Genomic DNA, 27,782 nt, shown 5'->3' with positions numbered 1-27,782 from the left:
AACGTCATACTGTCTGTGTGCGCATGCGCGCAGATTTATGAAAATTTTTTACTCTCAATCGCGCTTAAAGAAGTATAACTTCAAAAAGAAACTATAAAATTAAGAAAAAGTTTGTCTAAAAAAATAAAAAATAATGTAGCGGTGGGGGGCAACCCCCTTTTCACTTAGATTGGTCGTACCAATTCAGCAACCTTCAGTCATGTACAACAACTTTGCTTAACCCGGCATTGGTCGCTATATGAGATTTTCTCTCACGATTTCAGAATATTGCACACAACTTTTTCCCTGGTAAATTACACATGCCAGCTAGTCTCCGAATTATCCTTCCTCTACAATCGAATAGACTCATCTCCTCAGATGGTGGTTCAGTTGACTTAGTATGGCCCAATTGTTAGGCCAGTGCGCTTAACGTGAGATATTCTCTCATCGCGCGACCACCGTGTATAATATTATTCAGCATTATTTTATAGCATTATTTTTATTTTGTGATTAACTATTTATATGGGAAATAAGCCACAATTAAATTAAAAAAATAATGTTATTAACGTTTCGACGCCCAAATCGGGTGTCGTTGTCAAAATACAAAATACTACTAAATTAAACAAAAATATTGCTTAGTAAAAAATTCTTCTAATACTTTATTTAATCTGCCTCATTTATATTGGCAATTCAGACGTGTATAAAGGCTGTATGACACTATGCATTTTGTTGTATCATTTCTAATATCGTTTCTGATATTAGAAAGTTATATACCTACACTTTCTTGTATCGTTTCTTGTACGTACATTTGTGCCCTGTATGACACTATGCAAGTTCTTGTATCGAAAATTGTATGAAATTCGGCACGTGATCGAAATTTTGTTTGTCACCCTGTGTCACGTTACATTGGTATGGTAGTACTGCGTCTACAGCTGATTTTAAGGATTTTATAAAATTTATAAACTTTTAAAAACTTATAAATTTAACATTTTAATGTTAACCAGAATTTTTACGTTGACTCTTTGAGGTTGATTATTTGTGTTTTTATTTTGTTTTGATATTTGTGCTAAAATATTTGCATTAGAATTATCTTCAGTTTGATCCAAATTAGGAACTATTGTATTTTCCTCTATTTATTAAAAAATTATGCAACATGAAATCCAAAGTTATAGTTTGAAGATAAAAGGCATTATATTTAATTTCGATTCAGAGATCATTACAATCTTTCTATGGACCATTTCGAACTCTTTTGTTCTCATCAGGAAAGCACTGTTATGATGCTCTTAATCGAAAATAGATACCTATTTTTGCCATTCATGCCAATTACAAAATATAATTCGCATTAAGACGCGATGGCGACCTCTATTAACAAAATGTCGAAACCCTAAAGACTCCATTTTCAAACAAATAAATGTTTAAAAATATTAAAATCTTTGGATTTCTTAATTCGGAACGAGATTCTCTCTTATACCTATTCCCATCCTTCTAAAATGGCAAGGAATAAAGGGTGATGAATGTAGAGACATGGGGAGTCTACTAAGTTGCACTCCACAACATATGAATTCACCGAGGCAAAGATCAACAAAATCTGCTTCCTAGTACTCAATACGTGAGTAAAAACGCAGGTAGATAAAAGGCATTATACTTAATTTCGATTCAGAGATCATTACCATCTTTCTATAGAAAGGATTTCTAACCCTTTGCTACACTTCGTGGAAAGTTGCTATTAGCCTTACCACCACGTGCCACCACTAGGATAAGTGGGTTTTCAATTATTTTTTGGATGGGCCTAAATTTTTTTTTTGTTTGACGGCTCTCGGATTTTTTTAGGATTATTGAATTGATATTTATTTTCGTTTGGTTAGATCCGCCACTGCTCCGTGCATAAATATTATACACGGATTATACAAAATATGACAGAAGCAGCCCCGCTTCATGGGACATAGACAAATAACAGCTGACACTGAAATTGACAGCACAAGCACTGACAGGATGAAAGGGAAAGGAAAGGATTATTGTGCAAGTTTTTAGATAGAAAGTTGTTTTTTACTTTGTCATGATTATAAGAACGATAAGGAATATTCTAGATCGATAGCAGTAAATTATATATAAATCTTTGTCCAAATTGTGTCGTCATTCAAAACAAACTGTGAGATTGTTTAGATACATATAGTGAGTCCATATTAGTACCTAATATTATTAAAGTGTTTTTATTGTGAAAAATTACTGTTTGTATATTTGTTTAAAATGGAATTTCCACATTTAGGCAAGCATTGTTCTAAATCTGACTGTGGTAAATTAGACTTTTTGCCTATCAAATGCGACGCTTGCAAACAACTCTTCTGTGAGGAACATTTCAGCTACAATACACATAGCTGCCCATATGCATACCAGAAAGATAACCAAGTGCCTGCGTGCCCCCTTTGTAGTAGGCCCATTCCTGTGGGAAAAGGGGAGCACCCCGATTTTGTAGTTGGTGCTCACATAGACAACGATTGTCAATCAGATCCAGCGAAAAATCGCCGCAGTAAAGTGTTTACTAATAGGTGTTCCTACAACAAATGTAAAACGAAAGAACTGTTACCATTTGTTTGTCAAGACTGTAGTAAAAACTTTTGTATTAAACATAGACATCCCTCGGATCATATCTGTGAAGGTAAGTAATTTAATGTTAATATAGTACCATACTATGTTTCAAACACAGTACTAATTAGAATTTAATAAGTTTATTTAGACTTGTGAAATGATTTTAATGAAATTAATATCAACTGCTACAGAGTAGAAGTAATGGATTTTGACAAGAGCTATGAGTCATGCTGAAACAGCACTCAATTTTGTTTGTTATATCTCTTGTGAAAATCTATGAAGTCTACTATAATACTTTTACTATGTCACTGCTGTCTCCAAAACTGAAAAGTAAAATCATGCATTTATAGCCCCATTTATAGAGTGTGTCTATGTAACTTGAAACCATATTAAAAACCGTATTAATTTTACAAAAAAAAGTTATTCTTCATAAAAAGCTCTGCATAGTCTAAAACCTAAGGTGCAACCATCAGATATCAAGTTATTAATCTTGTTCCAAATCAAAAAATATGAATTTCGCTCAAGAGTACATAAAGTACCTTTATGTTTCCGAATATCAAAAATTGTCATTATGAAAAGCTGTTCGGAAGTTGTTGTTTATTTGGGTTTATATGACTGCTGACACTAAATCCATTCGCCAATTTTACTATTTTTTATTTTATTAGCCATTTTTTGTATCTTATCCTAAAACTAATACTAATAATAATCTCTAATAAACAATTCTACTAATAAATAATTATTTTTGTATTTTTTTTTCTTTTTAATAATTTTCTGTAATATATATTTTTTTAAATGAAGTTCTCAGAGTTCCACAGCAACATTCTTCTTTAGCCCTCTACTTAATTCGAAAGCTTTTTACTTTTTATTTAGCCATTTATTTATTTATCCACGGGAAAACCCCATTAACAGTAAAAATACAATAATACAATAAAAAAAATGAGGTACAATCATTCATTACAGAATAAAAAGTAAAAATAAGAAAAGCAAAGGCTTGAAAAATCACCAGGCAAGATATTCAAAACATAACAGTTAGAAAAATAAAATATAAAATGTACACATGTAACTGAAACAAATCAATAAAATTATACAAAGCACAAATACAATAATAAAATACAACAACATTGCAAGATGAGACCTAATTATCACATGGCAAGAGATCTCCTCAGTTGGCCCAGGCTTATATTAAACAGATCCATATCAAAACCGTTAAGGAAGCACATATATCAATCTAAAGGCATGTTACTACCGTAGGATGTTCTGTGAAAGGCAGTGTTAAAGGTAACATTGTAGTGTAAACCTGGATATGGAACATTAAATCTTATACTATCCAACAAACTGGGACAATCAATAAGTCCATTAATGATTTTGAAAACAAAGACACCTCCCGAAATATCACGCCTAACACTAAGGGGAGCTAATGATAAACATTGCTCAATCCCAGTATAATCATGGTTCTCAATATAAGTCTGAGTTTTATAAGCACAGTATTTTAGGAACTTATGTTGGACTTTTTCAATAGTGTCAATATGAATTTGATGGTACGGAGACCAAACTACCGAACAATATTCTAATACAGATCTGACTAGACAACAATAGATCAACCTAACAGCATCAACAGAGAAGTATTTAGAGTTTCTTTTAACAAATCCAAGTAATTTAGAAGCTTTTACGGATAATGAATTGATATGTTCGACAAATGAGAGCTTTTCATCCATGATAACACCTAGATCTCTAATAGACGAGACATATCTAAGAGGTTTACTGTCTATGTGATAAGCAGTATCAATTCTGTTTAACTTACGGGAAAACTAATATAACAACACTTCTCAACACATAACTGAAGATTATTGCACATGCACCAATCAAATAAGCGATCCATATCAGCCTGTAAAATTTCTAAATTTCTTGGTGTTTTGCTGGACCCTGGTCTGATATGGGATGCTCATACCACCTCTTTAGTGGCAAAGCTATCATCAAATACATTTTTGCTTCGTGGACTTTCATCCTATGATTCCACTTCCATACTAAAGCAGGCATATTTTTCTTTGTGTCACTCACATATCTCCTATGCTATTCTCGCATGGGGCCATAGTGCAGGAGCGAAGGATGTATTCAGACTGCAGAGAAGGGCCATTCGCGTTGTCGCAGGCTTGCCATATAGAGCGGATTGCAGACAAGTTTTTATAGATTGGAAAATATTAACATTACCTTGCCAGTATATATATGATAATCTTATATATGTAAAATGCAATATGCATAAATTCCAGACTCATGAACAGATTCATAATATTAACACACGCTTTAAAGGGAACCTTGCCCCAAAGTTTCGTAGGTTGGAGAGGTGCAGAGATGGCCCATCATTGTTGGAGTAGAAAATGGAATTTCAAAGTGCAAGAATTCAATATTTGAAAGAATTTCAGGATCATTAAACCAAAGATTGTTTGAATTAATTTCATGAGGTTCAAGTCCACGAGAAAGACAATCTGCTGGATTTTCCTTAGTGTTTATATACAACCATTTAAATTCGGATGTCATTTCTTGAATTTTAATAACTCTATTGGCAACATAGGGATTCAATTTCAAAGGTTCGGATTTTATCCAAGCTAAGACAATGTTTGAATCTGAATATAAAAATACCTTACTGACTTTATCTTTTAACAGTTCAAAAACCTTGTGAGATAGTTTTGAAAGCAACAAAGCACTGTTCAGTTCAAGTCTTGGCATAGTTAGTTTTTTGTTTATAGGAACAATCCTAGATTTGGAACAAATCAAATTTACATGTACTTTATTTTCAAAAATAGTCCTCGCATAAATAACAGCTCCATATGCAATCAAGGAGGAGTCACAAAAGCCAACTATTTCAATATGAAGAGCACCAGTAAAGTTTAAATTTCTTTGGACAGTCACTGTGGGCATGCTCATTAAGCTTTCAACAAAATTTTTCCAAGTGTCAAGTAACTCACTGGAAATTATAGCATCCCATTTGACCTTACTTAACCAAAGTTTTTGCATAATTACCTTAGCAGCTACTAAAACTGGGCCCACTAATCCCAAAGGATCATAAAATTTGGAAACAAAACTGAGAATCTGTCTTTTAGTTACACATTCATTTATATCAACTTTTGGACAACTAAATTTAAAATTATCTGTTTTTGTATCATAAGTCAATCCCAGAGTCTTTACCGTTAAATCGTTTTTGCTGATGTTAATTTCATCAAAATTTTGTTTATTTTTAGGAATATCATTTAAAATTTGTAAATTATTTGAGCACCATTTGTGCAACTCGAAGGACCTTAATTTGAGCAGCGAGATAAGTTCATTTTTTAGTTTTATCGTTTCTTCGATTGTGTCACACCCACACAAAATATCATCAACGTAGGTGTTATTAAGAAGAGCTTTAGAAGCCAAAGGATAGCGTTTACCTTCAGTTCGGGCTAATTCTACCAAACATCTGGTAGCTAAAAAGGAAGAACTTCTTAAACCATATGTTACAGTTTGAAGTTGAATACATTGTAAACTGCCATTTTTCTCTCGCCACAAAATATTTTGTAACTGGCAATGGTCTGGATGTACCAAAACCATTCTATACATTTGTTTAATATCTGTCAAAAGGACGTAATTATATTTTCTAAAAAGAACAAGAATATCGAAGAGCTCATTTTGAACTACAGCACCATTATAGAGATAATCATTGATGCATTTTTTCTTTTTTGATTTCATGCTGCCATCAAAGACTACTCTTAATTTTGTTGTTTTTTTGTCTTCACGTATCACTGGATGGTGAGCCATGAAGTATAAAGAACCACTATTTAAGTCATATGTACTAAGACTTACTATTTTTGCATGCTTTAGAGCTAAATATTCATCAATAAAACTTTTGTATTGAGAGTACAGCTCAGGATTGACTTTAAATCTTTTTTCTAGATTTTCAAAGCGTTTTAATGCTACAGAAAATGAATCTCCTAAATCCAAATCAGGTAGATTTTGTTTTAATGGTAATTTAACTTGGTATTTATTATTTATTACTTGCAAAGAATTTTCAAAATTAATCTCACAAGCTTCCTGCTCTGTCGAATATTCCGGAAAAATTTCTGGAACCTTCTCGGTTTCCCAAAATTGAGAAACAATATTTTCTAAATTATTTTTCATGCTTAAATGAAAAGCAGAAAAATTACAAATTTGTAGTGATGGAGCAGAACCACTAACTATGAACCCAAATAGAGTATTTTGTAATATAATCTGGTCTACTTGTATTTTATCGGAGAGCAAAATATGAAATGAAATATTTGCCCCAAACAATATATCAATTGTGCCAGATTTATTGAAGTCATCATCAGACAATTTAATATTTTTAGGAATATTTAAATTTGAAACATTGAAATTTGTTTGTGGTATATCACTAGTAATTTTATCAACCACAGAACATTTTATATTTGTGCTATAATCAAACACACATGACTCAATTTTTAAATTTACAGCCTTTTGCACATTGGTAATATTCTCAGAAATACCTAAGATATTGACATTATTATTAAATGTTTTTAAGTTTAATTTACTTACCAATCTACTTGTTACTAATGATATTTGAGATCCTGTATCCAGGAGACCTCTGGCAGTGATATAATCACCCCTTTTTGTTCTAATTTTTACCTTCACTGTTGGTAACAGAACATTATTAATGTTTTCATTTATTGAACCAAATGTAGTCACCCTATCGTCTGCATTACCACTGTTACCCTGTCCAGTGCTGTCTAATGGAGTTTGTCTGTCCACATGCAGAAGAGAATTATGTTCTTTTCGACAAACTGAACACCTGAAACTCATTTTACACCTACCAGGATGATTATTCAAACAAATTCGACAAGCCTTATGACTGTCTATAAAAGACACTCTATCATTTACTGAAACAGATTTGAAACTGGAACAATTATAAATTTTATGGCCTGAGGATGAACAAAAGCTACACCTGGTTTCTAATTTGACTTTACTTGTAGCCAAGTGAGTTTTTTGATACCTTTCTTTGTTAGTGCTACATTTTTTATCTGGAGTGGTTACAGTTTCTAAAGCTGTAGCCCTATTTTCAATATAAGATAAGAAATCTTTTAAATTTGGCAATTTTGAGTTGTCCCTATCAATTTGAAATGATCTATTAGTATAGTGATCTAGTTTTTTAGTTAAAATGCAAATAAGGATCATATCCCAACTTTCTACGGGTTGCTTTAAGTTTTTTAGTGCACCTAACTGCTGTCTCACTTTACTAATGAACTCACGTAAGGCGGTGGAAGTTCCTTTTTGAATGGAGGGAATGTCAAGTAGTGAATAAATGTGAGAATTTATTAATATTGTTTCATTGTTATAACGGTTATCTAACATTCTCAATGCATCATTATAAGAGTCATTTGTTAGAGGTAGATCATTTATTAGGCTTCTTGCCTCTCCTTCCAAATGATTCTTTAAATGAAAAAGTTTTTCAACATTTTGCAGTGACTTATTTCTATCAAAAACAGCTAGAAATAAATCTATAAAAGGTCTATAACTTGTTAAATCTTTGCCGTCATAACAAGGAATTTCTATTCGTGGAATATTTGAAGAATAAAAAGAATTATTTACATCTTGTGGATTAGTACTTACGCTCTGTATTACTGTTTTTGAGAGTTGACTATTAATTTTAGCTAATGTGTCAAAGTATTCCTCTCTAATATTATCAATGGAATCTGCATACCCCTGTTCACAACATAAAATTTCACAATGAAGATCTTGAAGTTTATTAAAATTTTCTATTAGTAAGTCTTTCCTAGTTTGTAATTGATTAATTATTAATTCAGAAATTTCTTTGTCCAAATGTTTTTCAACAAACCTTGTAATAGTTTTAATAGACTGAATTTCTTGAGATTTTTTAGTTTTTAGCATTTCAATATCCTTTTTAGCGGGCATTTTTTTTTTATATGAATCTACCTAAAACTTAAAAGGTAAAAAAAAACTATTTTAAATATCAAAATAACAAAAATGTTGACGATTATTTACAAACCAAAACACAAACAGTCAATTTATTTAATTTTGTATTCACTGTCAATGTCAGTTTTCTGTCACTTCATATATGATCGATTTCATAAAACATCGATTATTTCTCTCGATCGCTTGATAACCATTCGACGTCGGTCGTTCGCCCTCTTTTACATAGATGGCGCTATTGTATGAGCTTGACGTTTTACAAAATTAATTTTTTAATGATTTTTCTTTTTTGTAATTTCTTTTCTAATAATTTCTTTTTTGTTCAATAATTTCTTCTCTTTTTTTTTTTATTAGGTGTGTTTCTTACCTTCTGGAAATTGAGTAATTCCTAGCTTCTTTTTATATCCGGCTCGAAGGACCAAACTTGATGTTGGATTTTTGCAACACCAAGGAAATAATTTTACACTGGTTTTACACTTCTGAAGCTAGGAATAACTAAAGACACTTTTCACAACTAATATTTTATTACAATAACACAAACTTTTGGTATTAAAGTAATTTTTGTGTGGGATCGGACACACGCCCTACTTTCCCGTTTTTTATTATCTTATTATTCTATATAACAACACCTTGGCAACGAACTTTTTTTTTGAATATTGCGCCTTTGTGTACACTTTGAATTATAGAACATAAAAACATAGAAACATCTTTGTGAAGTGTACACAAGGCGCAAACCACTAAATAAAATATTGAAACAAAATATAGTTTTACTAAATATTAATGTTGGGAATTTATTTCTCCAACAATCATGTCTGGCTATACACTTCTTTAATAAATTACCCCTAATAATTCGAGAACTGCCCTTAGATACATACAAAATAAAAATCAAAGAACTTCTTTTGGTGGGTGCTTACTATTCTCAGGAGGAATATCTCGGGGCTACCCTGTTGTGATAGTTCTACAGCTCTCTTAAATGTTCTGTGTGCTCTTGTGTTTTTATGCTAATATTCTAACTTTGTGTTAAGTATTTAGACTAGGTGATAAAATTTTATAGATTTTACTTATTAAGTGTTAGCTTGCCAATGTATTTCAATGATGCATTTTAACAGACTTTGACTTATGTAAATACTTTGTATATTGACATCAATAAACTGAATTGAATTGAAAAGTTTCTGATCCTCAATATCATTCACAACTCGCCAAAATTTTACATCATCAGCCAACATTAAACATTTACTATATAAGAAGCAATTAACGATATCATTAACAAATAAGTCAAAAAACAGGGGAGACGTATGCCCACCCTGTGGAACACCAGAACTTACAGTAATAACATCAGAAAAAAGACCACCCACTTTAACTCGTTGGGTACGACCAGATAAAAAGTTTTTAACCCACTCAACAAAATGGACATGAAAACCTATGGATGCCAATTTATTAAGGAGAATTTGGTGATCAACACGATCAAATGCCTTACTGAAATCCGTATAAATAGCATCAATCTGCTTACGATCTTCCATATGCTCTAAGAGATCAGATTGGTAGCAAATTAGATTCGTTACTGTAGATTTTTGTCTGCAAAAACCGTGCTGAGATTCAGAAATCAGACCCCTGCACACCCACGACAGCTGCTTAGCTACCAAACTATCAAAGAGTTTGGGAATTGCGGATTGAATGCATATACTACGATAATTTTCTATGTCATTCTTCTTATCTTTTTTAAATATGGGTACAACAAAACTCTCCTTCCAAGCACCTGGAAATGTAGAAGACTGTAAGGATTTATTAAATAATAACAGTAATGGCCCAACAACAGTGCAGACACATTTTTTTAACAGGAAATTAGGAACACCATCTGGACCGCTGGAAGTTTTATTTGGAAGAGAACATATACCATCAAAAATATCAGTGACAGTAAAGTCAGTGATATTGAAACAAGCACCGATTACTATGGACTGTCGCAAGTTCGTCATTCATTTTTATCTACATATTTTTTTAAATATATTTTTTTTGTATATATTTTTTTCTTCTTTTTTTTATTTTTTTTATTATATTTTTTCTTTTAAAATATAACAATTTACAAGAAATACTTACTCTATATTTTACAATTACAATTTAAGTTTAATATCTAAAATATGTTTATATACAATATTCGGTATACCAACTCATTATTTTCTAATGTTAATAAATATGTAGTTTAAATTAATGGGATGGTGGACATCAGTCAAAGAATACAGTGCATTTAAAAACATATTAACGTTATTAGAAATAAGAGAACAGGTCAAAATTTTGTGTTGTAGGTTACCCAACTGACCACAATTACATTGTGGACTATTAGCTAGATTAAGTTTAATATATGATGGTGTAAGACAGTGGTTAAATCTCATTCTGCATATTATGGTTCTTGTCATATCCTTTGTCGACTCCATTTTAGAAAACCAAGGTTTATCTGTTATGTAGTTTCTGATTGATCTGTAATGGTTTCCTGTATTTATGTTCTCATCAATATTCCTTTCTTTCCAGTTTTTCTTAATCTCTTTGAATAAATCTGATTCAATATCTCTAGACATACGACAAAGATAATGTGTTAATACTACTTGTGTCACCGGGTTTTTAGCCAATTCATCTACTATTTCATTTCCAGTTATTCCACAGTGGCTTATCCACGCTAACTTAACAGACTTTCCTTGTTGCTGAAGTTCCTTAATTTTATTTATTATATATAATTCAATGTAGTTCACTTTTGATTTAGGATTTAGAGCACTAATTTTATTTAGAAAACTTTTACTGTCACTATAAATTATAAAATTTGAATGATTTATATTAGATAAATATTTTAGTGCTTCCATTATCGCTATTAATTCAGCTGTGTATATACTCATGATAGAATTTAGTTTAAACATTTTACTAATTTTATTACTGCTAATTTAAGTTGCTTAATTACTGCTTAATTTACTAATTTAAGTTGCTTTGATGTGTAATTCCTATACTCAACATCATTTTTATTTATACAAAATATGATAACCCTTCCCTTCTGATAAAACATGATTTGCAACTTTTCACAAAACAAAGTACATTAAATATTTCATGAACATTGAATAGTTATCTACTTAATAACCTTTTTTCTATTGGAATGAAAGAGTTATCGTATTTCTAATAAATAAAAATTATGTTGGCATTGGTAATTTGAGAAAAATTGCAACTTTTTTGTCAGTTAGGAGAATATAATTGCATATTAAAACAAAGTTTTTAATTCCAAACAACTTTTCATAATAACAATAATTTTCATTATAAAATATAAAGGTACTTTTCTCTTGAGTGATATTCACATTTTGTTACATACCTCGTATAAAATTGACAAAATTTGATATTTTAGATTTTAGACCATGTACTTAGAGCTTTTTATGAAGAATATATTTTGAAGTTATACTTCTTTAGGCGCGATTGAGGGTGAAATTTTATTAATCTGCGCGCATACCCGCACAGACAGTATGGATTTCGTTACTAAATGTTTTAATTTATTTATGTATCAGTCCAGAAAAGGTGTGGAAAGGATATATTAGTGTTTTTAAATATATTTTTCTATAAACGTGTTAAAAATGCAATTTATAGCACTCCATAGGAGTGTTAAAAATGCTACTTTAAAGCACCAGTGCTTTAAAAATTTTAAGGCACTGCAGTTAAAAGTGAATAATTGTCAAATTGTTAAACATCAAAATATTTATATTTCATTTATTAACATTAATATTAATAATACAACTTTCGTAATTTCAAAAAGGTGGTTTAAAAGGTTTTTTAAATTTAATTTAAACTGTATTATTACATTTTTAACAAGTTTGTAGAAAAAGAACTATTAAAATTTGTTATAATATACAAAAATAAAAGTAGATGTTATTCTATAGTTGTTATGATTTACGTATTGACAGTATAGGCAGTTGTGATGTAATGTCAAGAAAAATATAAAAATGGAAAGTCAGTCAAGTTCAAGTAAACGTTTTTGTAGGTATTGTCCTGTAATTGAGTATTAATAAATTATAATTGTTGATATATAAGACGTTTGTAGAAAAAATATTGTATGATATAATAGGTGTTAAAAAGTACATTTTTAAGGCACTCATGTGAATTGCAGAATGAGCGAAGCGAATCTTTCACATACGTGCCTTAAAATTGTGCTTTTAACATTTATATCATAAATAACTATTATTATAATTTTTGTGTATTTAGACTTGTCTACCCCGGGAATAAGATAATAAGTAATATTTAAAGTATTTTGTAATCCACTTCGTATGTTTGTCACTATGTCTGAGAAATCTTGCAGCCCATATAAACAAAAGGGTATAGCTCAGTGGTAGCGCATTGGGTTGGAGATCAAGAAGTCCCCGGTTCAAATTCTGGTGTTTTCTAATCTTTTTTTAATTTTTGGTATTGTTTTAATAAAAATTTTTGGAAAGTAGTAAGTAAAAATTAATTTAATCTTTAAAAAAAAACAAATAAACTGTCCGAAAGTATATTTATTTCATTGAAATAATATTTAGAAGTATAACTTCTTACGTGCATACAAAGTACACACACATTCTTTTTTGAAAATTAATAATAAAAAAGTTTCCCATATATGGTTCCAATTTACATAGACTATAAGGAAATAACTATTCGCTTCATGTGTGACCATGGTGGTGGTACATGAAATGCTGCCAGCGGGAGTAGCAGTGAAATATGACAATTTGGGCGATTATTTGTAATGTTAGTGTCATTGTTGTGTGTCAATGAAACAAATATAAGTGTTTAATTGTGCTCTGAAGATGGCTTTATAAGCCGAAAGCGCTCAGCTAGGAATTAAATATTTTACACACTTCAAAAGTACGCTTTTCCCTGTCTTTCAGTCGAAATAAATTAGGGAAAAGATTTAAACTCAAAAGACAGATTCACACCAAATAATGTCACTATAAAAATCACCTGAATCATCTTCTTTTTTGGTTGATTATGTTGGTCTTCGACAGTCATAAATCAATAAATAAATAGTTTATTTACGGTTATACCAATTACATTAATTACAATCATTAAATAATTCATACATATTAACAGTTTTAGAACTCAATAATAATTACATACAATTTACACAAGACAAATGAATAGAATAAATACCTAAATGACAGTTTACAGTGGCAGCCTACATTGTATTTTAAAAAGATTTTTTTAGCTTTTTTCGAAAACTATTCAGAGCGCTAGAAAAAAAGTCTACATCTAAACCATTTCCAGATTGACACATTCGTCTTATAGGTCTATTTAGACAATAGTTTGTTTGTTGAAATTCTAAGTGAAAAACGTCCTTAGATCTTGTGCACCTTTGAGGAACTCTAAGACCTACTCTGCAAAATTTGAGGCGAATCTATCATTCTATTTACAATCTTGAAAAGAAAAACCAAATCTAGCATTAAACGACGATTTTCTAATGTTGGTATTCAATTTTAAAATGTCACAATACACTATATCTTCTGAAGAAATCCTTAATTTATAGCCTACAAAGCGTAGAAATTTTTTCTGAACTTTCTCAATGCTTTCAATATGACATTTATATAAAGGAGACCAAATAGTGCTGGAATATTCCAGAACTAATCCAACCATAGAACAATATACACTTTTAAAAAAATCCACATTATTGAATTCTGACAAGGTTCTTTTCAAAAATCCAAGTAATTTAAAAGCTTTATTACAAATAAAATTATAGTGATTTTTGAAAAGTGGGATAAAAAATACACCTAAATCTTTGAAAGTGTTTGTTGGTTCCAGAAATATATTATTTATAGAGTAATTAAAACAGATAGGTTGTGAGTTTCTAAAAAAGCGCATTATTTTACATTTATCGATATTAAGTGAAAGGTCATTCTTTGTACACCATTGTGAGAAATTGTTTACATCTTTTTGCATTTTTACACAGTCTCTAACATCCTTAATAATTCTAAAAAATTTCAAATCATCAGCATACAACAAAATAACACAATTTTCAAAGATTTCTAAAATGTCATTTATGAAACAAATAAAAAGAATAGTCGATAAATGACCACCCTTATAAATAATAAGACAATAATAAATACCATTAGACAACTTATAAGACTAATAACAATTTGCTAAAGAGTTCTAAAAACAACAGTTTTTTTTATATAATTGCAGACTAAAAATCTAACAATTAAAGAAATATCTAATTAAAGAAAACATAAAACATCGCCTATATAATTGATTAACCTCTTTCTCTCGTTTGGTGCTACAGCCCAAGTCGGGCCCTGGCCTCCCCTAGCATCCTCCTCCAGGTATCTCTGTCTCTGGCTGCTCTCCTCCAGTTGTCCACCCTCAATACATATCTCTTTAGCATCGGTTCTTAGTCTACACCTACATTGGATCTGTATTTCTCGCATCCGATCCGACATCGGATTAAAAAATAAACCCTTAGTATTAAATGGCCACGCCTACATTGGATCCGTTTTTATCCGATCTGATATCGACAGACGTCGAACTGCTTCTCTGCTGTAGCTTCTCCTATCAATTTTCTGATATCGGGCGATTTACGGATCCAATGTAGTTGCCGCCATTTAATACCATGAGTTTGTTTTCAAACTGACGTCGGATTGGATCAGAGAAATACGGATCCAATGTAGGTACGGCCTTACTTGGTCTATCCACCTCTTCCTTGGTCTTATTATACAATTGATTACCCTAAGAAATTTAAAAGTCAATAGTGTCAAAATTTCATACTGTTAATATTGTGAAAATCCATAATTTAGTGGAGTAAACTTGCCTGTGGTTTGACCAATTACAAACAAGCATTACAGCACGGTAAATTTGAATTACTCCTCCTAGTTTATAAACGAGGATAAATTTTTCCCTTTTTGTTCCATTTGTGGTTGAAAATATAAATTGTGATAAATTTTTAGAAACCCAGTTCTTAATAGGTACTTTAAGAACAATTTCGTTCTAATTTACAATTACTTTACGATTTCTTTTTAAAATACAGAAAAGTATTTAATCTTTAAACTAAATTTCTATTTTTATTTTAGGCAAAAAATCAAAAATATCCAGCAGAAACACCCACATGCAAACTATGATCAGTGAAGATGAGGCTCTAGCTCGAGCTCTAGCCCTTTCCATGCATGACAATGCACCAATGAGTAGAAGAAGACAGGAAGAATTAGATATGGCTCTAGCAAGACAACTACAGGCCTCAGAATCGCAGAGTACAACAGGACCTAGTCGAAGTTCAGATAGATGCAATGTGTCATGAATTTATATGGAGATCATGATTTTTACAAAAATTATATACTTAAGATCACTGCAGGTTGTTACTGAAATAATTGCAAGATAAATAGATCTTTTTTATCGTATGTTTAAGTTTGATGAATCTCTGCTATAATACCATTTGACATGTTAACGCATTCAGTGCCCATCTTGAAAAACATTACTTGGCTGGTACCAGATACTTAAATCATTAATTTAGTAACACAGTAATATTGATGCCACCTATGTGTCATCAGTACTTTTGATAAAACCTTCGTTACACTACTCATGCGTCATGGGCACCGAACGTGTTAAAAAATGATGCTTTAATTTACATTTGAATTTGTAATGAAGTAATTAGTACTTTTACCAGGTATATGTGTCTTTTGTTTATATTGTTACACAGAACATTGTTACACTTATTTTTTCTGTACTCTGTTGAAAAAAGAACAAATGTTAAGAAAATTGACTGAAGTTAGACTTCAAAGGGTCAGTGGCATCAAATTATGATAAAAAGTAGGTGACAACTGTTTTTTTTTATATAAAAGGAGACTAAACATCTAATCATTAAAGGAATAACACAGAAAACACAAACAATCACCGATATAACTTAATTAACCTATGAAATTAAAACCTAAACTATGAATTAGTGTCAAAATTTCATAAATGTCATTAGTGTCAAAATTTGATAACAGTGGAGTAAACTTGCCTGAGGTTGGACCAATTACAAACAAGCATTACGGCGCGGTAAATTTGAATTACTCCTCCTGGTTTAAAAACAGACCATCGATAATTCCGAACATTTAGTTTCCACAATATTACGCAATATTTTTCTTTATTTTTCCGCCAACACTGCAATTCACAGTTTATAGAAAGTAGGGTATTTTGAGGCATATTACATGCCTCAAAATACAAAATTATAATAATTGTGTGATACTTTTCCATTTTTCTCTGTTAATTGCATGTCTTTTTCTTTCTTTATTGTTTTATCTCTAACATCTTTCGTGCCCATTTTCAACGACCTTTGTGGTAATTATTTTCTATCTGGTGTTGTTTGCCATGAAATTATGCCTCATTGGCTTAACACTTGTTTTTTGTGTGTTTACTGGTTAAATTATCCTGTCTGTATATCCTACTATCACACCCAAAAAACTTTTGCATCATTTTGTGTAACTTATTAGATGTAATTTTGTTTTTTGTTAAATCATTCAATATGTCGACATATAAACTACTTTAAAATTTTAAGTCAATCAATTTTTGTGAATAATATTGAAATTTAAAAAATATATATTTTTCATGTCAGTTTTTCAAGAATTTTGTTTATTCAATTTTGCAACTCTTTTGCATTATTTTGTGTAACTTTAGATGTATTTTTTTGGTTAAATTATTCAGTATGTCAACATATAAACTACTTTAACATTTTAAGTCAATAAAGTTTTGAGAATAATACTGAAATTTAAAAAATATATATTTTTCATAATGTCATAGTTTTTCAAGAATTTTGTCTATTAATTTTTTGGAAATGACTATTGTGCCTTATTTTATGTATGTGGATTTGATTTGGCTCAATTAGGACTAGATATATTGGAAATTATTAGGTATAGGTATATTAAAATTGTTTTAGATAGCTTAAAAACAGTAAATTATATATTTTTTGTTAACTATACTACTGATTGTGATGTTTTTCATGAAATTAGAATATACATATATTATACATTAATAAACTTAGTCACCCTTACAATCCACCAGCTTATAAAGAATTTATTTATAAAACAGTCACTGTATTTTAAATTGTAAACAAAAATATACTTTCACATGTGTACTTTGGCTACCACAATAAACATTCCTTTAACTTCAAGACTTGTTTTATTTGTACCTGTACATTATGTCTACTACAGTATCCAAAGATAATGAAATAATCATAATACACTTCGCCAAAAAAGTATCGCATCACTTTAAAAATGAAGACATTTTTAATGTCTCATATTTCCTAAACCTGTTGTTCGATTTTAGTGATTTTTTTAATATGTTATAGCTTATTCTTCAAGAATATCGATGTTATAATATTGTTGCTAAACAGATAAGTGTTATTGTATACCGGGTGTAACAATGATAGTGTGTTTTTTCCTCAAAGATTGGAACACCCTGTGGAATATTCTAGCGTATATAGAATATTGAAATTAAAACTCAACTGTAACCTTAGGCCATCTAAACATTTTGCTTTTTGATTCATTCGCTTATGTTGGATAATAAAAAAGTTAGGTACTTTAACAACTAGCAACGTTCTTCATCAATACAGGGTGTTTCTAGATAAGTGCGACAAACTTTAAGGGGCAATTCTGCAGGAAAAATAATGACCGTTTACTTGATAAACATGTGTCCGCAAATGCTTCGTTTCCGAGATACGGGATGTTGAATTTTTTCTTACAAACTGACGATTTATTTATTGCTTTAAAACCGGTTCAGATATGCAAATAAGATTTGGTGGGTTTTAAGACGTAGTTATTGCACATTTTTTGACATACAATTACGAATTTTATGTTCACCATTGGCGCACATACGGGTAATATGATCGGTCATATTGCACGCCAATGGTGAATATAAAATTCTTAATTGTACGTCAAAAAATTCTCAATAACTACCTCTTAAAACCTACCAAATTTCATTTGCATATTTCAACCGGTTTTAGATCAATAAATAAATCGTCAGTTTGTAAGAAAAAATTCAACATCCCGTATCTCGGAAACGAAGCATTTGCGGACATATGTGTATAAATCAAACTGTCATTATTTAAGCAGAATTACCCCTTAAAGTTTGTCGCACTTATTTAGAAACACCCTGTATTGATGAAGAACGTTACTAGTTGTTAAAGTACCTAACTTTTTTATTATCCAACATAAGCGAATGAATCAAAAAGCAAAATGTTTAGATGGCCTAAGGTTACAGTTGAGTTTTAATTTCAATATTTTATATAGGTACGCTAGAATATTCCATAGTGTGTTCCAAACTTTGAGGAAAAAACACACTATAATTGTTGCACCCGGTATACAATGACACTTATCTGTTTAGCAACAATATTATTACATCGATATTCATGAAGAATAAAGCTACAACATATTAAAAAAATCACTAAAATCGAATAACAGGTTTAGGAAATATGAGACATTAAAAATGTTTAATTTTTAAGGTGATGCGATACTTTTTTGGCGGAGTGTATTAAATATACAATATACAAACATTGTGAAGAATTACTGGGCCTGCACAAAATAATGTATGTATAAATGACTTGTTTGAAATCATTGAATATGATAATTAATCTTTATACTCATGGCAAAATGTCTTGATCTCTTTAACTGCAAAAATAAAATTTGATCCATTATATATTATGAAGCTATCTTGATATTCTTCCAATAAAGTTTCCACATACATGCTCATTTAATCTCATAATTCCGCTAGATACTTCTTAGCAAAGGTCCAGCAGAGCGATGCCTCTGTAGTTCTCACAAAACATCTTCATTAGAGAGATTATACTAACCTTCCTTCTTTTGGCATCATAACCCGTGTTAAGTCTGCCTGTCTGGCTATGTCCTTCCATTCAGACCTACCTTGTGTCCTTCTTCCTCATTGTCTTACACTCACAATTTTTAGGTCATCTTTCACATCATCAAATTTGCAATCGTCCAGTGGCCTATATATTCCAAAGCCTCAAGAACATGATGGCAAGACGTTTGCTACATTTCTTCTGCGTCGATCTCTTGAAATTACTACAACTTATGAAGGCTTCGGCAAATTGATTTATGACCTGTATTGCCATAGCCTGTAGAAGGATCGTTTAGATACTTTTGGAAAGGACATGTCAGCGGTGTGCAGGGGGGCATTTGCCCCACCTGACCCTTAAAATGACTGACATTTACAAAAAATAGATCAATTTTGTATCATGTTTGCATATGTATTGTATATACAGGGTGTAACAAAAATACAGGTCATAAATTAAACCACATATTCTGAGACCAAAAATAGTTCGAATGAACCTAACTTACCTTAGTACAAATATGCACATAAAAGAAGTTACAGCCCTTTGAAGTTACAAAATGAAAATCGATTTTTTTGAATATATCGAAAACTATTAGAGGTTTTTTGTTGAAAATGGACATGTAGCATTCTTATGGAAAGAACATCTTAAAGAAAAATTATAGTGAAATTTGTGCACCCCATAAAAATTTTATGGGGGTTTTGTTCCCTAAAACCCACCCAAACTTTTGTGTCCGTTCCAATTAAATTATTATTGTGGTGCCATTAGTTAAATTCAATATTTTTAAAACTTTTTTGCCTCTTAGTATTTTTTCAATAAGGCAGTTTTTATCCAGTTGCGGCTTCTTTTTTAATATGTTTACATAAAAATTTTATGAGGGTTTTGTTCCTTTAAACCCCCCAAATGTTTGTGTACGTACCAATTAAACTATTACTGCGGTACCATTAGTTAAACACAGTGTTTTTAAAACTTTTTTGCCTCTTTGTATTTTTTTGATAAAGCATTTTTTATCGAGATGTGGCTTCTTTTTTAATATGGTTCAAAGTATACTTAAAAATGTAAATCATAAATAAATTTTCATATTATTATTATCAAGTCTCCATAACCGTACTTTACCATATACAAATATGTGGTGGATTTGACAAATATTTAAATATCTCGATAAAAACTGACTTTTGAAAAAAGTACTAAGAGACAAAAAAGTTTTTAAAAACTTGTGTTTAACTAATGGCTCTACAATAATAATTAAATTGGAACGTACACAAAAGTTTGGGGGGTTTAAAGGAACCAAATCCCCATAAAATTTTTATGGGGTGTCTAAATTTCATTATAATTTTTTCTTAAAATACTACTGCCATAAGAATACTACATGTCCATTTTCAATAAAAAATATCTAATAGTTTTCGATATATTGGAAAAAATCGATTTTCATTTTGTAACTTCAAAGGGCTGTAACTTTTTTTTCGTGCACATTTGTATTAAGATAAGTTAGGTTCAATCGAACTATTTTTGGTCCCAGAATATGCGACTAAATTTATGACCTGTATTTTTGTTACACCCTGTATAATGCTTGCTCCCCCTACCAAAATTTCAAATGACGCTCCTGGCGGTGTGCATTGTACTTCTGTACAAAGAAAAAAGTTAAGGCCATGTGAATTTTTGTCACGAGCAACTGAATCCGAGCAATAATAGTCTAGAGATGCACGATGTTTATATCGAGAGATATTCTCTGCATAGTGCCGAATATTGACGGTTAATGTGGATCCGATGTTGATCTTCAACAAAGCATTGTGTCAACAACTACTGACTTGCAAGATGTTTATCCAGTTATTGGTGTTAAAGAAAGCCTTGGTAATCCGTGGTCCGAGGATACTGTACTGTGTCCTATCTATGTTAAAATAATGTTCATCTATTGGTACAAAAATTTTTTTCGCATTTCTTTCATTATTTTTATGTCAGTCAAAACAACCAGCAACCTTTCTGTCTGTCTACCTCTAAGCGTTATTGTTGTAGCCTTTAATTTTCTATAATAAAATTATATTAAAAAAAATTAACTTTTTTTAGGTAGGGTAGGTACTAAAAAATACACGTGATATAGGGGGTAGTCTTAAATCTCTCCATGTATCACCAAGGGGGAGAGGGGTTAAAAAATGCCAAAAAACATCATATTATTATTAATGGACGGCCCCTTCTAGGTGTAGATATTATTAAAAAATGCAATAATGTTGATAAATACTTTATTCCAACATAAAACATAAAAATGTTACTATGAGAACAATAAAATTAGCAGAAATCAACGATAATAATATGTATATTCATTAACAAAGTATTATTTCGAAAACCTATGATGTAGTACCTAATATATGTATAACATTGTATCTAAAAGAATAGCTTTTTGGTATAACATTTTTATAGTGAGACCATAGACAATAAATATTTAATTATAAATACAATCTAAAAAAGTGATTATATCAGATAATTATGACTAGAGGGCTGGTATTATTGGGTTTAATAATGAGTAATTAAATCTACATAAAATTGTATATATTTTAAATCAAATAATAAACGATTTAATTAATTATTTTACAGATTTTTTAATATGGGTCACATTTACCGTTTAGTTTAATTTTCTTAAATATTGACTCAGTTGTTGTGAACAATTTAAAAAAATATTGCCTCATTTTCTAACTAGCAAAAAAATTAGAAATTTTCAAGAAAAAAAATTCATACAACTATGTATTAAGGAATATACTAGGGAACTAGGTAGGTCCGATAAGTACCTACTTAGCCTAACAAATTTTTAGACATATTACACAGGATAAAAAAAGAATGTAGAATGCGATAATTAAAACAAAATATAAATTTAAAGCTACAGTCACCTGAGGAAAGGAATTCTCCGTGCATGAGTTAGTTGTTGCTCTGGAAACCTCAGGTTCTTCTAGCATTATTGTCACAAGTTGGTTGCATTGCTCCTGTAGTGATCCTTTCCCAAGTTAACATAGGTACTCCTATTCTATCTTGGCTACACCGTACTGATGACGACCAACTACTCTGAAATACATATTTACTGTTGCCTTCCATCTTGTATACATATTTTTTTCTTCCTTGTTGCGAGACATGCCTATACTTTCTACATTATTATACAGGGTGTCCCGAAAAGAATGGTCATAAATTATACCACACATTCTGTGGTCAAAAATAGTTCGATTCAACCTAACTTTGTAACCTTTGAAGTTATAAAATGAAAATCGATTTTTTTCAATATATCGAAAACTATTAGCGATATTTTATTGAAAATAGACATGTATCATTCTTATGGCAGGAACATCTTAAAACAAAATTGTAGTGAAATTTGTCCACCCCATAAAACTTTTATGGGGGTTTTGTTCCATTAACCCCCCCCCAAACTTTTGTGTACGTTCAAATTAATTCATTATTGTGGTACCATTAATTAAAAACAATGTTTTTAAAACTTTTTTGCCTCTTAGTATTTTTTCTTCCAGTTTTTATCGAGATGCGACTTCTTTTTAAATATGTTTACATAAACATTTTATGGGGGTTTTGTTCCTTTAAACCCCCCAAATGTTTGTATACGTTCCAATTAAACTATTATTGCGGTACCATTAGTTAAACCCAGTGTTTTTAAAACTTTTTTGCCTCAGTCTTTTTTTGATAAGTCACCTTTTATCGAGATGTGGCTTCTTTTGCAAAATATACCTAAAAATATAAATTAATAAATTTTTAGATTATTAACTTTTGATAGTGTGTAAAAAATGTTTTATCATCAGCTAAGTACTTTCAACACATACCCTAACAACACACAACATTCCAGGAATGTACTACCAAAGTTCTATCAATATTTGAATGTCCTGGACATTTAGGGAACATTCGGTGAACATCTGTTTAAATTATTCCTGGAATGTTACCATAAGACATTCTGTGAACATACTACCAATGTTCCTATATTTTAAGTTGCGAAATAATACATACGTGTAACAGATACAACATTACTTATAACATACCAGACAAACTAAGTGACACTTTAGGCCTACAGTGCAATAATATGTCAAATTTAAAGAGTTTCCCAAGTTCAATTAATACAATATTATAAACATACAAATGTAATAAAAATTATTGTTCGCGAATATTCAATTTGGAATGCGATTTTGTTAATAAAAAAAATACTTATAACTTATGCAAAACCCAAGAGAGGCATTTATATTTATTTCTTTTGCGTTCATTTTCAAATTCGCCGTGCATATATTTTTGTGCATGGCGCTTGAGAGGGCATCACGTGACTAAAAACGACCAACCAACGACCTCGCTTCGGCCATCTTGGCATCTTCATCTTGGCCACCTTGCTTTGCCGTGGGTGGATCGTTTGTATTATTTGTGCTTTTTAAGAATATTTTTTTAATTCGGATACTTTTATAATAGCTTTAATAGTATTATTAACATAGTGAATAAAATGGTGTCCTGTTTTTAACGCAGTTGGAGTAGCAGAAACAAATGTAGATAAAAAAATCTGCAGGAATAACGTTTCAATTATGACAGAAGCTCCAAACAAATGACTGTGAATGAAAAGCCCTATTAAAAGGTTAGTATCATAGAAAAAAGTGTTGTGTGATTTGGTAGAATGCGATCTTACCCTTCAAAAAATATGTCACGTATTTCAGCACCCTGGAAAATTGGAAGGATACTACAAATCTGGCCTCCACATAAGTGGTCTGTAGCTTCAACATGATAGGTGTGAAATTTTAAACGTTCTTGCTGTTGATTGGATAGGAAGGGTAGCGTTATCTAGCCTCCACGCTAGGTACACCATAGCCTCCATACGGTACTTCCAATATTTAATATTATTTTATTCAAGTGGACAATAAAGGTAAAACACAAACAACTTTTGTTTCTTAATTATTTATTTATACAATAATGTGACATTTTACATAGAAATATGAGTATTTAATTTCGATTAAATATATGTTTACTTGTTGAATTTATCGGCTGCACACAACAGCTGATCGGCCATTAGACCCAACAACAAAACGCGAAATAAAATGTGTATTTTAAAACTGTTGGATAAACAGTACCTACAATCAGAAAAACTTACCTTTAAAAAGGTACTCGATTATGAAATAACAAAAATATCAAAAAACACGACTGAATATCAGCTTTTTATGGTGACAAACTAAACACAAACACCAAACCAACACATCACATAACCGACCATATAAAATAAGTGAACGACAACGAACGAACGAACACGAACACAGATTCACAGATAGCCCAAGATTTGTCAAAAGTCATGTTCCACCAATCACAATGCCGACATCAGCGCCTCTGACTAAACGGAAGGAAAATAAATACGATTACATGTTTTTTATTAGAGTTAGCGGGGCATGGTTAGTATGCAAATATGTAAACGAAGGCATGTCCTGTATTTCAGAAAATAAATTAATACTATTAATACCCTAATAATACTATTCATAAAAAATCTTTTAAGTAACCTAGATATAACAAAGTGAATAAAAGGCATAAATCAGAAGAATTATTATTTTATTTTATAAGTTAATAATTGGTCATATCCATTTATTATTTTAATAATAATTGTGAATAAGCCACAAACTTCGCTTATTCCTAACTAAAATAGTAAATAGAGATAATAACAATAGGATTTGTAAAACTAAAGTAATTCTTTTTGCGTTTTTGCTAATGTATGCCTTTATAAATAGGATGGTAGACCACACACTATAATATGCAGTACCAACTAATGAATACACAGAATATTATAGTCGATTTGCTAAACTCAGTCTCAGTAGGTACTACTGAGTCTCAGACACAACTGGCTAGTGATTTTAGTAAATAATTTTGCCAATTTGGTAAAATTGGCAAAAAAAAAAAATAATAACTAAATAGTTAATAATTACTGTAATTTTGGCAAAATTGGCCAAAAACAAAAAAAATTACCTACTAAAATCACTAGCCAGTTGTGTCAGAGTTTGGGGAACCGACTATACTAATAAACAATTTTTAAGCTGTTTTATAATATTTTGTGAGTCCATTAATCATATTTTTTATTTAAAACTAAAATTTGTTAATAATGCTTAGTAATGCATATATTTTGTATTTTTAGCTTTCCAGAAGATCCTGCGAAGAAGACATGAAGTATAGATCAGATTTGTTAATAGAGGAGTATGTTCAAAACACTTTTTAGAAAAAGATATTGACAGAACTTCACTTTCATCTGTTCGTTTAAGAGACTGTGCTGTTCCAATAGCTTATGTCACACAGGTATATGCATTTTTTTTCTTGGTTTTAACATCTTTAAACGCGAAATACGCAATAGCTTATCGAATTGATGCCATGTTATTTTTCTTTATTAAGGTCTTTGTTTATTATTGTGTATGTGTATTAACAACAGAAACATTTTTGGTTATTCTTTATTTTATTTTATATTTTGTCATCAAGTGTTCAGTCAATGTATGTAGTTTTCTTATGTACACCTTTATGGGTTTATACCTGGTGGATGTATATTTCAATAAATAAATAAATAAATAACCTAATTAATAATACAGTCTGTACAATATAGATACTGTTGTAATTCATTATCTACATCGGAGATCTAAGTTGACATTGTTGCCCAACTGCAAAAAATTTTTGAATTCATTTTAAGTCAAATATATCACATAATTATTTCGAAGTAGATTATACAACAAAACAGATTAATATTCAATGTAAATAAATAAAAACATCAGAAATAGAAAACAAGAATTAAGGTATAATCTTATGTTACACTTATTAAGGTACCAAGGGTATTATAAGGATAATAACGCTTGAGGTCAATGGTGTTTTTAACAAGGGCCTGAGGGATATACGTTGACTGAAAGCGTTATTATTATAATACCTGTGGTGCCTTCAACGTTTAATGTCTGACTAAATTATTCTTTATATGCGAAAAATTTGAATGAATTTTGAATTGATTAGTTTTTAAATAAGTACATTTACCAGTAACAGTAGTAACATAATTGTGGTAACCATAGTTTTACTTAGGTTGATATTTGTCAACTTGACAGTATCTAAGTCGTTATTTAAATTTAATGCCCAAGGGCGTTATATCATACTTAACAGACTTCGAAATGTCATTATTTGTCAAATAATGTACCAGTAGGACATTAAAGTAAATAATAAAAACAATAAATATAATGAATACTAAATACTTATTTGTTTGTGAAAAATCTATTTCTTTGTGGCTTTTTTGTAATTAACTATTCTAATGAGGAAATAAGCCACAATTTACTTGAAAAAATAATTTTATTAAAGTTTCTACTTCCACGTCGGATGTCGTTGTCAAAATACAAAATGTTCATTATTATTATTTTATTTATTAAATATTATTTATTATTTATTTAAATATTTAATATTTATTTTTTTATTATTATTATTTATGCGTATTATTACCTGTAAATAATATTTCTTCTGATTGTTAATTGTAAAGGATAGAAAAATTACCTTTTATTTTATTTTCTTTTAGAATCAGCTGAGAGAAGTGGTCTACAAAAAACCAGAAAGGAAACGGAATATGTGGCTACGAAAAGCAAAAGAAAGGTTTACAAAGCAAATGTGACACATTTTTTTATAATATTTAGGAATGTCAGTAAATTACATTAAAAAATGTATGTAAAGATTTTTTGCAATAAAAATGTTTATATTTATCAAGGATGTATTATTTGGTATGGCCACATATCGTCAGTGATGTGACAATACCTCCTATCTGTTTTTTTCAAGAGATTTGTAAGATAGACTAAAAACTTGTTTCGGCCACCTCCTGTTTTCATATATTTTTTGACTTGTTTTGCAGTAAATTCAACTATCTATTTACTACAAAAAAGTCAGAATACGTACGAAAACAGAAAGTGACCTTAAAAAATGTTTTTCGTCTCCTGCAAACCTCATGAAAAAACATATAGGAGGTATTGTCACATTACTGACGATATATTTCAGTGAATGTCTAAAAAATATACTGTGAATGTTCAAAGAACGTTCGTAGACATTCATGGAATGTTCTAACAAGACATTCAGTCTAAAAATATACTGTGAATGTCCAAAGAACATTCATGGAATGTTCCAACAAGACATTCAGTCTAAAAAATAGACTGTGAATGTCCAAAGAACATTCGTAGACATTCATGGAATGTTCCAACAGAACATTCTAAGAATATTTAAAATGCTGACACAGCACTTTCCTGGGACTTTCCAGGGACATTCGTGTGCATTTGGGGACATTCCAGGAATGTTTTCAATGTCCTGTGTGTACATTCTAGGAACATTCATGGAATGTTTTGTGTTATTAGGGTAACGTGCCATCATCAGAGCTTCGTCCTCTTATAAAACCTTCATAGAAGAGCAATTGCTAAACGACACAATAAAAACATGGATACTGGGCAAAAGCCACAGATATCGGGTATAACAA

At 30.5% G+C, this 27,782-nt stretch overlaps 1 protein-coding gene and 1 long non-coding RNA gene across 2 annotated transcripts; both read left to right on the top strand.

Moving 5' to 3' along the window:
* The first annotated feature begins 1,958 nt into the window (after window positions 1–1,958).
* Window positions 1,959–17,641, top strand: LOC114337889 (AN1-type zinc finger protein 2A). The gene is made up of 2 exons (XM_050645137.1): window positions 1,959–2,635; window positions 15,567–17,641. Exons 1-2 carry the CDS (start codon window positions 2,227–2,229, stop codon window positions 15,788–15,790), a joined length of 633 nt encoding a protein of 210 aa, XP_050501094.1. The 5' UTR covers window positions 1,959–2,226; the 3' UTR covers window positions 15,791–17,641.
* A 5,610-nt stretch (window positions 17,642–23,251) lies between these two features.
* LOC126881096 (uncharacterized) lies at window positions 23,252–27,552 on the top strand. Its single transcript, XR_007696720.1, has 3 exons — window positions 23,252–23,912; window positions 25,446–25,603; window positions 26,844–27,552. It is a non-coding gene; the product is annotated as an uncharacterized LOC126881096 (long non-coding RNA).
* Window positions 27,553–27,782: the final 230 nt, after the last annotated feature.

This window comes from Diabrotica virgifera, chromosome 3 (assembly GCF_917563875.1).
Source record: "Diabrotica virgifera virgifera chromosome 3, PGI_DIABVI_V3a".
Lineage (NCBI taxonomy): Eukaryota > Metazoa > Arthropoda > Insecta > Coleoptera > Chrysomelidae > Diabrotica > Diabrotica virgifera.
Note: the sequence above shows the minus strand (reverse complement) of the source record. Positions and strands in the feature narration are given on the sequence as shown.